This window comes from Dendropsophus ebraccatus, chromosome 7 (genome assembly GCF_027789765.1).
Source record: "Dendropsophus ebraccatus isolate aDenEbr1 chromosome 7, aDenEbr1.pat, whole genome shotgun sequence".
Classification (NCBI taxonomy): Eukaryota; Metazoa; Chordata; class Amphibia; order Anura; family Hylidae; genus Dendropsophus; species Dendropsophus ebraccatus.
The window spans coordinates 10,653,904-10,668,159 of NC_091460.1; the positions used below are offsets into that span (position 1 = coordinate 10,653,904).

Consider the following 14,256-nt stretch of genomic DNA (forward strand, 5'->3'; position numbering starts at 1 on the left):
GGAATAAGGGGAATAAATATTGAGTTCCATTTCTCAGTTAGTATTTGCTGTTAAAGGAAAAAATGTATTAAAATAGAATATCTGCCAAAAAAATGAAAATTTTGAATTTCCCCTTAAACTTGCTTAAATTTCTACAAAACACCTAAAGGGTTTATACACAATAGTTCCAATGGACATTAACACAGTATATTAGTCTCTGACTATCGGGGTTGATTAACCACATTGAGTTCTGTCCACAACTGTACCAAATAGTAGCCTTACTAAATAACCACTAACACACAACAAGGCTAAACATTTAAAAATATAAATTTTTATTAGCAGGATTAAAAAATCTCAAAACATTTCATAGTGTAAAAAGGAATCCAGCAAGGACAAACCGAAACCACATTACTACAATGATATAATAATCTGCATATATATGGGCAAGCGTCTCTAAGACATAGGTATCAGTACATGCAGTGTATCCACATGGCCTCAGGGTCGCAACCGCAGACCTGCACAACCTGAGATTATCTATCCAAAGTACAGTGTCTCTTACCCATAGTGGATTCTGGCGTCCGTAACCCCGACGCACGTTTCGTGTAAGATCGCTTTCTCAAGGGGCGTGTCTAACTCCTGTATCTCGCGCTATTTATGATGTGGATGGGGATTCCTTCCGGGTGGCGACGCAAGTCACAGGAGGGGCCAGGGATCACGCGACTTCCTCCCAGCCTCCGTCACTGGAACGCACGCCTGCCGGTGGAACGCAGGCGGGCATGCGCACAGCGAACTAATGAGGCCATGTCGGAAGGGCGCCTATGCCCGATTCTCCCAGGACCCGCGTACAAGGAAGGAACCTATTATGAGCTGTTACGAGGCCATGTATTTACACAATGCTGTACAAATGGGACGCATCTTACATCAATTACAACCACCAACCAATTCATAAATAAAGTGCAATAGTACCATCTCAATGTAAACTGTGAATAATAAAAAGTGCTATGTGCGAGAAAAAAAAAAAAGTTCAATCTATATATATACTTATTACAATGCATAATCAAAAAACAGACAAATAAAACACAAATTGCACAAAAACTGCAAATGAATGTAAAGACAAAACATGGGGACAACCAGGCTCGATACATTTCCAATTACAATGAGAAGTGGGAGGTCATGCGAAAAATGATGGCTAAACATTGGGCAGTTTTAAAAACTGACCCAATTCTAGCAAGGAAAGTGTCTGATGCCCCCCTTATGACAGCCCGGAGGGGCAGGAATTTAAAAGATCTCCTAGTAAGGCGTCACTACAGCCCGAAGATCACCAATCCATTTATGGTAAGTGGGAAACCACGCACAGGATGCTACCCATGCGGTGATTGTAGAGCATGCCCAAACATTGAGAGAACTGACACATTTGAGTCAGTAGATGGACAGAAACAATATAGAATTAGAGATTACATCTCATGCTCTACTCGTTATGTCATCTACTATGCGACATGTGGTTGCAACATGGTGTACGTAGGACTTACTTCAAGGGAACTAAGGGTCCGGGTAAGAAAGCACGTACGAGGCATTGTGGCAGCGAAAGAGTGTGACGATATTCATCAGCTAAAAACAATTCCTCGCCATTTTAAGCTGCACCATAACAGTGATCCAAGGTCCCTGAGAATTAGGGGGATTGAAAAAGTCACAGGTGGCATCAGAGGTGGGAACCAAAAGAAGATTCTAGCACAGAAAGAATGTCGATGGATACATGTGCTAGGTAGCCTGACCCCTCACGGGTTAAATGAACAGCGAAGCTTTGCTTCATTCCTGTAGTTCTCTTGTTGCATCTATTTTAATTGCATGTTTTTAACGTCTGTGTTTTGTGTATTGTATTTTATTTTTAGTTCTTTGGGAATTTGTGAAGCAGTATGATGTGGATTCCTAGTCATGATGGGGGGAACGAGGAGAAATAAAAAAGATCCAAGGCGAAGAATAAATGAATCATGGAATGGAACTAATGTAATACGGTTATGTAAAGGGAAAATGTATTGATATGGGATAATATGAGATTTACCATTGCGCCATTATAGCACTTATTTATTCTCTAATATGTCACTTTCATGGTATATTATATGATGCACTTTATATTAACAATATAATCATGTATTGAATAGCGTTCACTTTGTATGTTTTTTGCAATTTGTGTTTTATTTGTGTGTTTTTTGATTATGCATTGTAATAAGTATATATATAGATTGAACTTTTTTTTTTCTGGCACATAGCACTTTTTATTATTCACAGTTTACATTGAGATGGTACTATTGCACTTTATTTATGAATTGGTCGGTGGTTGTAATTGATGTAAGATGCGTCCCATTTGTACAGCATTGTGTAAATACATGGCCTCGTAACAGCTCATAATAGGTTCCTTCCTTGTACGCGGGTCCTGGGAAAATCGGGCATAGGCGCCCTTCCGACATGGCCTCATTAGTTCGCTGTGCGCATGCCCGCCTGCGTTCCACCGGCAGGCGTGCGTTCCAGTGACGGAGGCCGGGAGGAAGTCGCGTGATCCCTGGCCCCTCCTGTGACTTGCGTCGCCACCCGGAAGGAATCCCCATCCACATCATAAATAGCGCGAGATACAGGAGTTAGACACGCCCCTTGAGAAAGCGATCTTACGCGAAACGTGCGTCGGGGTTACGGACGCCAGAATCCACTATGGGTAAGAGACACTGTACTTTGGATAGATAATCTCAGGTTGTGCAGGTCTGCGGTTGCGACCCTGAGGCCATGTGGATACACTGCATGTACTGATACCTATGTCTTAGAGACGCTTGACCATATATATGCAGATTATTATATTATTGTAGTACTGTGGTTTCGGTTTGTCCTTGCTGGATTCCTTTTTGCACTATGAAATGTTTTGAGATTTTTTAATCCTGCTAATAAAAATTTATATTTTTAAATGTTTAGCCTTGTTGTGTGTTAGTGAAAACACCTAAAGGGTTAATAAAATTATGAAATGTTATTTAGTTTTTACAGTGGAGGGATTTATAGGGGTAACTAACATACAGGCCCCACAAATCCACTTCAGGTCTGAACTGGTCCCTAATAAAATCAGAATTAGAAATTTTTCTGAAAATTTGAAAAATCGCTGCAAAATATCGAAGCCCTCTAACATCCTAACAAGTAAAAGGACGTTCACCAAATGACGTCACCATAAAGCGGACGTGTTGTAGATGTTGCGGTAATAATTAGTTCACGTGGCATGACTATTTTTCTTAGAACAAAAGAATTTCGAATATAAAGAAACATAAAGTTTTTGTGCAAATGGGATTTTTACAAAAAACTACTGAGTGTATCAACCAAAGTATACCACAAACATGAAGAGGAATATGTCACGAAAAAACAATCTCAGAATAACCGCGATAGTTAAAAGCATTGCTGGGTTATCACTACATAAAGAGACACAGGTCAGATTTGAAAAATAGGCCCCGGGCATTAAGGCCAAAACAGGCTGCGGCGGCAAGGGGGGGGGGGTAACCAGCTGCGGAGGCAAGGGGTTAAAGGATTTAAAGTGTGAACATTCAAATTCCAGGGACTCTTAGGAAGACTCTATTGTTACCAGTTCTCCTGTAACTCCGATGATTTCTGGAGGGCTCACCTCATCCACGGGCCTCATTTTTGACATGGTTTCTATGAGAACTACACCCCTTTATATGTAGGACGTGTCTGACCACATAACACACACAATGACAGGTGGGTGCTGTATGATTCCCCCCACCCACCACCATCTGTAGTTGGCATAGGCAATGGGATTTAAAGAGGTGCATGAAAATGTTTTTTTAACTTAAAATGTTGCTTTCTGGCCATGTATTTGTAGTGTATAGTTGATAGGCTGTCATAGTGGCGTAATACTGCGACTTTGGCGTGTTAGATGCAGCCAGGCATGCTTCCCCTGCTGTCCCAGTTAACATAATTTCCTGAGGTGTCATTGTGGACCTGGTGACCTCCAAGTGGTCGAATTTCGATTTCCAATAGTCGAGCTTTTTTTTTCAATAGACTTTAATGGGATTCGATATTCAATTGAATAGTCGAGTATGAGAATATATTAGAATATTTCACTACTCGCTCATCTCTACTTGCTTAGGCTATGTTCACACTACGTATATGTCCGGCCGCATATTTTCGCGTCCGGACATATACGTGTGAAACTCCGGCCGGAGATTTACGTAAGTTGCAGCCGGCTACGTACGGTCCGCGAACTTACGCCCGTAGTCTACTTACGCTTCCCGAGCACAGTAAATAGCGATCTGACAGCGGTCTTTTACTTGGATATCTTCGCCTAGCCCCGGACACCCCACAGAACCTTTCGGATCGGCAAAGAAAAGTGCAAAAATGAAGAAATCACCACTACGTACGGGACCGCATGTTACGCTACGGACGTAAGTTACAGCATTTTCGTCCTCAAACAATGGTCTGGTTCATCTTTTACGGCGCCGCATACGATCCTGGCGTAAGTTCTTACGTAGTGTGAACTGTGCAGCCGTAGATGGTATACTTTCCATTGTACGCAAACTACGTAAATCTCCGGCCGCTTATTCACAGAGCGCGCTACGTCCGGAAACTTACATAGTGTGAACATAGCCTAATACTGTATATTTGCTAGCATCAAATATTTGTTCTTTCACCCCTGTACACTGTGACTTCTTGGGTCCCTATAAACGTGAATCTAGCAAAACTACCCTGAAGCCCATACTTGAGTGATTACTCTATATTGGTAAGTTATATCATTTGCAATGACAGTTTTACTTAAAGCGGGTTACGGCCAATGAATCTGCGCATGCGCAATTCTTCCAGTGCTCCTGACTGACGAGGTCGTGAAGAATCCTGACACAGCACCGTGTTCAGCATCTTGGAAGTCACTGACAACAGGGCTGCATTGGGATTCTTTACACCCAAGGGCACTGGAAGAAATGCGCATGCGCCAGAATCATCGCAGATTTTCCTTGCAAATGCGCTATAACAAGAGGCGTTCCTATGCATATATGAATGTGAAGAGTGGGCGGCACGGGAGAGGTGGGCAGAGGAGGGTAGTCTGGGTGGACGGGCAACACCCATAATGCTCCTAAACCAGGAATTAGCATATGTGCAATTAGCCACAAGCTCCACAATATGGGAAAACAAAGAAATAAGAATAACAGCACTCCGGTCATAAGGCAGAAAGCTGCTGGGGGATATCAGCAGGTTCATTGGCCAGAACCTGCTGATAGTACCGCTTAAAATACAATTTTCTCATTCTCTACAATAAAGAAAGTCAATGTTTGCAGTAGTTTAGACTGCTAAAGTCTTCTTGCCTGAAGATAGTTTTCTCTGATTACGCAATTATAATGTTATTATTTTATTGTGTATGTAGTTTTAGATTATTATCAAATTTGTTTTGGATTTGACATCCATTTAGATTTGGCCCTACATGCAATCGGACAGGTGTCAAGTAACTCCTGTTCCTGTCTGTGGAGTTATATGACAATACTCACCATCCCCTGCTACTGGTGTGTGGTAGAATGAGAATACTCACCACCCCCTGCCCCTGGCTGTGGGTTAATATGAGAATACTCACCCCTTTCTGCTCCTAGCTGTGGGGTAGTATTAGAATACTCACCATCCCCTGCTTCTGGCTGTGGGTTAATATGAGAATACTCACCACCCCCTGCTTATGGCTGTGGGTTAATATGAGAATACTCACCTCTTCCTGCTCCTAGCTGTGGGGTAGTATGAGAATACTCACCACCCCCTGCTTCTGGTGTGTGGTAGAATGAAAATACTCACCACCCCCTGCTTATGGCTGTGGGTTAATTTGAGAATACTCACCTCTTCCTGCTCCTAGCTGTGGGGTAGTATTAGAATACTCACCACTCCCTGCTTCTGGTGTGTGGTAGAATGAGAATACTCACCACCCCCTGCTCCTTGCTGTGGGTTAATATGAGAATATTCACCTCTACCTGCTCCTGGCTGTGGGTTAATATGAGAATACTCACCCCTTCCTGCTTCTAGCTGTGGCGTAGTATTAGAATACTCACCACCCCCTGCTTCTGGTGTGTGGTAGAATGAGAATACTCACCACCCCCTGCTTATGGCTGTAGTTTAGTGTGAGAATACTCACCACCCGCTGCCCCTGGCTGTGGGTTAATATGAGAATACTCACCCCTTCCTGCTCCTAGCTGTGGTGTAGTATGAGAATACTCACCACCCCCTGCTTCTGGTGTTTGGTAGAATGAAAATACTCACCCCTTCCTGTTTATAGCTGTAGTTTAGTGTGAGAATACTCACCACTCCCTGCTCCCTGCTGGGGGGTAGTATGACAATACTCACCTCCACCTGCCCCTGGCTGTGGGGTAGAATGACAATACTCACCCACTCCCCGCTCCTGGCTGTGGCATGGTCCTGATTGGGGTTTTCCTCTGCGCACTTTAACGACCAATATCTGGTCAATAGAGAGCACAGAAAAAACCCCAATCCCATCCTGGCCACAGGAGTTGGGAGCAGGTGGGTATTCTACAACCCCCCTTAGGGGCAGAGCTACAAGGCATACAGCATATACCTGTCCATTCTACAAATCCTGAAACAAATTTCGAAGGGAATTGCAAAGAAATGTAAATAAATCTTAATCTTTTTGTAATATTTGTAATACAGAACCAAACGAACTTGTTCCAAATCCACCCAGCACCATGTGGGAACATCACACTGGTATCTGCTCCGAGCACATCCCTGGCTGGACAGACAGTGGCAGCTCTAGTGATATCTACTGGGTCCGATGTGGATATAGATGGGATCTGGAATTTCCATTACATAGTAAAAATCACAAGACTGAATTTTTTTTGCAAATATTTTATTAAACTTCTTCAGTTTAGCATAAGCTCATTGATTGTATATAATAAGTAATTAATAGCTTAAAGGGGTGGTTAACTTTTTTTTTCCCCTTTCAAATCAACTGGACCCAGAGAGTGCCAGAAATTTGTATTTAGTTCTATTACAAAATCTCCAGTCTTTCGTACAGCTGCTGTATGCCCTGCAGGAAGTGGTGTATTCTCTCCAGTCTGACACAGTGCTCTCTGCTGCCACCTCTGTCCATGTCATGAACTGTCCAGAGCAGCAGCAATTCCCATAGAAAATCCCTCAAGCTCTCCATCCAGACTGGAGAGAATAAGCCACTTCCTGCAGGGCATACAGCAGCTTCTAAGTACTGGAAGACTGAATTTTATTTTATTTTTTAAATATAAGTAAAGTACAAATCTCTGGCTCTTTCTGGCACCACTTGATTTAAAAGATTTGTTTTTTTTTTTTTGTTTTTTTTTTGAGTGAACTACCCCTTTAATGCGTTATAATGAATAAGCAGATTGTATAGAAACATATCATTCTATGGGATATTTTAAAAATATATTTCCTCATATCTGTACAATCTGGCTGACAGACTAGCAGAAGGCTTTTTATTATTATTATTATTATTATTATTATTATTATTCTCCAATGTTAGAAAGCTTCTCCATAGACATCTCTCATCATGTTGTGTTCCTGGTTACATTTTTAATTAATAATATAATTTTTTTATTTAATTACTTTTGCATTGCTTACAGATCATTGTTAGTGAAGCACAGAAGCTGTATAATACGTAAAAGTAAGGCCCCATTCACACGTCCGTGTCAGTTTCTACTGTCAGGAAATCCTGATCAGGAGACCTCAAAAGTCATCAGGAAAGTATCAGGATTTCCTGACAGTAATCCGTTTTTACCATCAGGAAACCATCAGGAAAAACCTTCAGGATTTCCTGATGAGTAAAAAAAAAAGTGTTCTCACATTGCCTCTAGTGTACCTGAATGGCCACAGGCTGCAGAAGTACAACTCCCATCATAGTGGGAGTTTTAGTATTGGGGGGGGAGGGGGCTGTGTATCTCACCTGTCAGCGGCGGAAGAACAGCGGCGGCAGCTGGTGGGAGTCCTAGGCGGGCGGGTGCAACCTGCTGCAGTCTCGGGGGGGGGCAACAGAGGTCGGGGGTGGGTGATGCGATGCGGCGTGGGTTCATCGGGTGGCGGGGTGATGCGATGCGGCGCGGCGGGTTCATCGGGCGGCGGCAGCTGATGTCCGGGTGCAGGGGCACAGAATACTGGTGAGCTCCGGGCGGCGGGCAGCTGATGTCCTGTCTGATCCCTTGGGGTGGTGACGGCGCGGCGTCCGGGCAGCGGGGGTGCGGGCAGGCTGTCAATTATCCGGATTCACGGGCACTTTCCTGATGTACATTCCGTGATTCCGGCGCTCCCATAGACTTCTATGGGGGCGTCCGGGCCGGAATTCCGGACAAAAATAGGACATGTCCTATTTTTTCCGGATATATTTTCCGGAACGGATACCCTTCCGGAAAAATCCGGAAGAGAGTCTGTGACCAATTAAAGTCTATGGGTCCGGAAATCCGTCCGGTTTCTCTGATAGGAAATCCGGATGGTTTTTCCGGACGTGTGAAGGGGGCCTAAATGTGCACATTGTGTATGGAGCAGAATCATTGGCGTTTGTGACGATGGATCTGCTCTCCATGCATTGTTGTTATTCCTTTAAGTCCTCTTGTATAACCCTCACATTATACATTGCCACTCCGTCCCATGTGCCTTCAATTTCTGTCTCGAAGCCGTAGAGGGTCCTGACTTTAGCCCGGTACGGCACAGACAGTACTGCTTTCCTCACTTCTGCCTTCACCACTATGCCCTTACCAGGAGCGACTTCCACAGGTGAGGTTGTTGCTATTTTATGCTGTATGAAGGGAAAATGATAAGGAAGGGTCAGTTCTTTATCCAGTAAGCATATGGCATTTGGAGAATGGAAGCTGGGGAATATGGAGGAAATGTTTCTTTATTCAGTACAGGAGGCTCAGGATGTGGAAACCAATGGCACAGAATCACAGAGACATGTAAAGACATGACAAAAGTTTTAATCGGTTCGGGTCTGAGTGTTTAGACCTGTAATGAACGTGAGAACGAGCGTGGAGAGGACTAGTGGGGAGAGGACTAGCGTGGAGAGGACTAGCGGGGAAAAGACTAGCCGGGAGAGGTCGAGAGGGGAGAGGACTAGCGTGAAGAGAACTAGCGGGGAGAGGACTAGCATGGGGAGGAATAGCATGTAGAGGACTAGCGTGGAGAGGACTAGCGGGGAGAAGACTAGCCAGGTGAGGACTAGCCAGGAGAGGACGAGAGGGGAGAGGACTAGCGTGGAGAGAACTAGTGGGGAGAGGACTAGCATGGAGTGTACTAGCATGGAGAGGACTAGCCGGGTCAGGACGAGAGGGGAGAGGACTAGCGTGAAGAGAACTAGCGGGGAGAGGACTAGCGGGAAGAGGACTAACGGGAAGAGGACTAGCGTGGAGAGAACTAGTGGGGAGAGGACTAGCATGGGGAGGATTAGCATGTAGAAGACTAGCGTGGAGAGGAATAGCGTGGAGAGGAATAGCGTGGAGAGGACTAGCGTGGAGAGGACTAGCGTGGAGAGGACGAGAGGGGAGAGGACTAGCGTGGAGAGGACTAGCGGGGAGAGGACTATCCGGGAGAGGACTAGCCGGGAAAGGACCGCACTGCAGCACATTGTTTCCCAGCTCTGTGTAAGAAAAGAAGTCAGGCTCCATAGACTTACTGTACATTAGGAGCTAAGCGCGGTTCTCTCCTGCTCATTCTCCTGATCAGTTTGGGGCTGATCACTCAGACCCAGACCAAACAAAACTTTTGACGTGTCTCTATGACATGACATAATGACAGATCCCCTCTTAGGCACCTGGGTATGTGCTCAGGAGCATCCACCAACCTAGGACCCACCAGCAAAATATTGCAGACTGGCATCAAGGTAATTTGTGAGCACTAAACAGGTTCAGCACCGGGACAACTGGGCGACATCAATAATCAACAGCATGAACACTGCCAGTAAGGAGCAGGCCCAACATGTGTGTCTGCCCTCAACCCCAGCACTGTACAGAGCTCCCCACACCCCCAGCACTGTACAGAGCTCCCCACACCCCCAGCACTGTACAGAGCTCCCCTCAACCCCAGCACTGTACACAGCCCCCCTCACCCCTAGCACTGTACAGAGCTCCCCTCAACCCCAGCACTGTACACAGCCCCCTCACCCCCAGCACTATACAGAGCTCCCCTCACCCCCAGCACTGTACAGAGCTCCCCACACCCCCAGCACTGTACAGAGCTCCCCTCACCCCATCACTGTACAGAGCTCCCCTCACCCCCAGCACTGTACAGAGCTCCCCACACCCCCAGCACTGTACAGAGCTCCCCTCAACCCCAGCACTGTACAGAGCCCCCTCACCCCCAGCACTGTACAGAGCTCCCCTCACCCCTAGCACTGTACAGAGCTCCCCACACCCCCAGCACTGTACAGAGCTCCCCACACCCCCAGCACTGTACAGAGCTCCCCACACCCCCAGCACTGTACAGAGCTCCACTCAACCCCAGCACTGTACACAGCCCCCCTCACCCCTAGCACTGTACAGAGCTCCCCTCAACCCCAGCACTGTACACAGCCCCCTCACCCCCAGCACTATACAGAGCTCCCCTCACCCCCAGCACTGTACAGAGCTCCCCACACCCCCAGCACTGTACAGAGCTCCCCTCACCCCATCACTGTACAGAGCTCCCCTCACCCCCAGGGCTGTACAGAGCTCCCCTCACCCCCAGGGCTGTACAGAGCTCCCCTCACCCCCAGCACTGTACAGAGCTCCCCACACCCCCAGCACTGTACAGAGCTCCCCTCACCCCAGCACTGTACAGAGCTCCCCTCACCCCCAGGGCTGTACAGAGCTCCTCTCACCTCCAGCACTGCAAAGAGCTCCCCTCACCCCAAGCACTGTACAGAGCTCCCCTCACCCCAAGCACTGTACAGAGCTCCCCTCACCGCCAGCACTGTACAGAGCTCCCCTCACCGCCAGCACTGTACAGAGCTCCCCTCACCCCAAGCACTGTACAGAGCTCCCCTCACCCCAAGCACTGTACAGAGCTCCCCTCACCCACGGCACTGTACAGAGCTCCCCTCACCCCAAGCACTGTACAGAGCTCCCCTCACCCCAAGCACTGTACAGAGCTCCCCTCAACCCCAGCACTGTACAGAGGTAGTCAGTGACAGGACAAGAAGCTGTCACTGACTGATCAGGACCCCACAGCATGAACAATAATGGATGTCTTCCAGCTTTGGTAAAGCATAGTGTGGGGTCCATTCAATTTTGGGGCTGCATTTCCAATTAATTTGTGCATTTTGTCACGATTAATGGTGTCCACAATGCTGAGAAATACAGTCAGATACTTCTCTAGTTATCTATTACACTATCAAGGAGGTGTCTGAAAATACATCCCATAGTAGGGAGAAAAAAAAACATACAGCCAATGTCTATTATTAGTGTAAAGAAGTAGTAGTAGTCCTGGGTGTGATAATATGGCCCCCCAAAATTCCTGCTTTCAAGATTACTGAGTGTCTGAGATTACATAAAGACGCAGGGGGATTTTGCAAATTTACATACAAAGAGAGAGTGGGATAGTTTAGTTCTGGTACCATATCTATGAATTGAGCTTGGTTCTAGTTCCATATTTATTTATTGTACTTGAATCTGAAACTATATTTATATACAGAATTTATTTTTGCTGTAAATACTTGTTTCTAGTACTATACTTACTATTCATTGCATTTAGTTCTGATAGTATTTATGTAACACGCTTTGCTCTGATATAATGTTTATTTACCTGATTTTATGCAGATTGTATGCAGCATTTGTTTGTTAAAATACACTTTTTTTTTTACACACTCCCCCACATATACTTACCCCACACTCAAGTGCTACTTCAATGTTTGGCTCAGGCAACAGAAAGGCCATGAAAAACCCTGTAGGCAATGTTCATTTACCTGAGTCTCATTGGTTTTTGTGAAGCTCCACTCGTGACTCGAGCTCAGATTAACCTTCAAAGTTGCTGTATTTGCAACAACACTTGGTATCCCGGCTCTAAATGTAAAATCCGCTCCAATTTGAAATGTAAATCCATGTTTATGAGAGAAGGTGCTGGCTACCTTCACTTGCTCTTCAAACCTGCAAAATAAAAAAAAAATTCCACCTAAAACTTGACCTAGGCAGCTGATGGTCATGCTACAATGGCTGGATGTCTGAGATCTGAGGGAGCTACACAGCCAGAACCTCCATCACCGGGCCCAGTATCTCTGGGTGACTGCCAAATTTTACTGCCTCTAGATACAGTCAAGTGCAATGACAGAGCAGAGAACTATCAGTTCCTTCTCTGCCGTTTACTCACAGGTGGCAGCCACTTCCGTCTTGAAGTCTATGAGCCTAGTTGGGCTGGTGTTGTGATAACACCCGTGTCTTCTCCTAAAATGGTCAGTAACCTCCCGGGAGTGTTGAGGGTCCCTTGGGCACTTGTCACGGTTGCCTGTATTGGTAGTAGACCCACCCGGGTAATTGGTACCGCCACCCACAGAACGGGGAAGAATAAACCAACAAGAGCTGTAGTGTGTGTGGGTGCAGGTGTAGACAGATAAGTCCCATATGTTAAATAAAAATAGAACACTTTACTGAACAAGGTTTGCAGTGAACAGTATACGTAATAATGTAATACCCATAATATTCTTGACACTGATACGTAGTTGCTGACAGTACAGAGATTTGCAGTGGTTTGTAAAAGTAGGTGCTTTGTAGTGGTGAATGTTCTGTAGAGGTAGAGAGAGGAGTTGCCAGAAGAGCCCTGCCCAATGTAGAATATGTGCTCTGCTGGAACAGTAGTGTATCAAAGAAGAAGTATTGATACTTGTACTCACAGATGCCTACTTGTGGTTTTGAAAAACCTATGCCCCCTAGTTGCATAGAACCTGTGCTAAGTGAAAAATATGAGCCCTAGCTGTCGGTTATCTGGGAGTTGTAGGTTGATGAGGTTTCCCAGCCTTCCTGTGCTGCGCAGTAGGATATGTAGACCTTTCTCTGATAGCTTTGTCCTACTGGAATCAGTTCCTCTAGTGTCAGGAGACTGCTCTGTTTGGAAAGGTTCCTGGCTTTATCTAGGGTGTTCCTCTGTGGCTTCTCTCCCCTTAGTGAAGTCTAGCACTGCATACGTGTGGTAGTTGCTTGCATAAGGAAAGTCTCTCTAAGAGCTAGCCTCTCACACATCCGTCCCCTCGGACCTCCAACAATTAACTCCTTGTAATTTTCCCTACACTGAGCTAACTCCTACTTCAGGGGCCAATCTCAAGGCTCCTGTGAGTGGTGGGGCTAAGTGTGTGTGAGAGAAGAGAAGGACAGGAAAGGACAGGAAGAAAGAGCACCTGTGACTGGTCAGCATAAAAGACATGACATGAACATTTGACCCTCTTCTCTTCAGCTGTGCATAAAAGACACTGACAGACAGTGGTGACATCTAGTGGGGAAAAATACAGTACTACATCTCCCACTTTGTTAACCTGAGAGAACGATCTACTAGGGTGCCAGCAGGCAACAGGATATGACATTATTACAAATGCTGGTCACAGGTAGAAATTATTATTACAGATACATGGGGCATCTATTACTCTATTATTATCTACACCTACTACATCTATTACTGTATGGCTACATAGGTGACATTAATACCTGTGGCATAGCTACCAAGGAGGTAGGTCCCACAGCTGCTATGGGGACCTTGCGACAGGGATGTGTGGCCTACCCCGGAGGGTGCGGCATGGCTTATCAGAGTAGCTTGCACCACCAACCGTTCCCTTGCTATGAGAGCCACTCTGAAGACCTATGTGTGTGTGTGTGTGTGTGGGGGGGGGGGGTCGGGAATTTGGTATGCTGTGAGAGCTCAGGCATTGTTACTTTAGGAGGGCACAGGGAACATTAAAGTAGTGCACTCGTTTAATCATAGTATTTATATCGGCACTACTTGGGGTAAACAGTGGTTATATTAGTCTGTACAGTAGATACAATATATGTGGTCATGGTGTGTATAGGTAATTTGACCCTTGTATAGAGCTGTAAGTAAGTGAAGGTCTGTATTATGCAGAGATACGCTGTTGTATACATTGTGCTACAGATTATGTTGGGGCAAAGCTCACATATATGTGGATACGGCGGCTAATAATAAAGTCATATCCTGATGAAGGGCTATAGCTATGCCTGTGGTTTCCAGGTTGTGATACTGCAGCAATGCTGTCCTCAAGACATGTTCTACCCCCACCCCCTTAGAAAAAAAAACTAAAAACTTAAAAAAAAATAATAA

General features: G+C 45.6%; 1 protein-coding gene across 1 annotated transcript in view; it reads right to left on the reverse strand.

Annotated features, from left to right (window-relative positions):
• Positions 1 to 11,944, reverse strand: part of LOC138796652 (uncharacterized) — a 31,831-nt gene extending 19,887 nt beyond the window's left edge. Inside the window, exon 1 of the mRNA XM_069976276.1 lies at positions 11,903 to 11,944. Within this exon, the coding sequence (XP_069832377.1) occupies positions 11,903 to 11,913 (11 nt within the window). The 5' untranslated portion in view covers positions 11,914 to 11,944. The remainder of the gene's footprint in view (positions 1 to 11,902) is intronic.
• Positions 11,945 to 14,256: the final 2,312 nt, after the last annotated feature.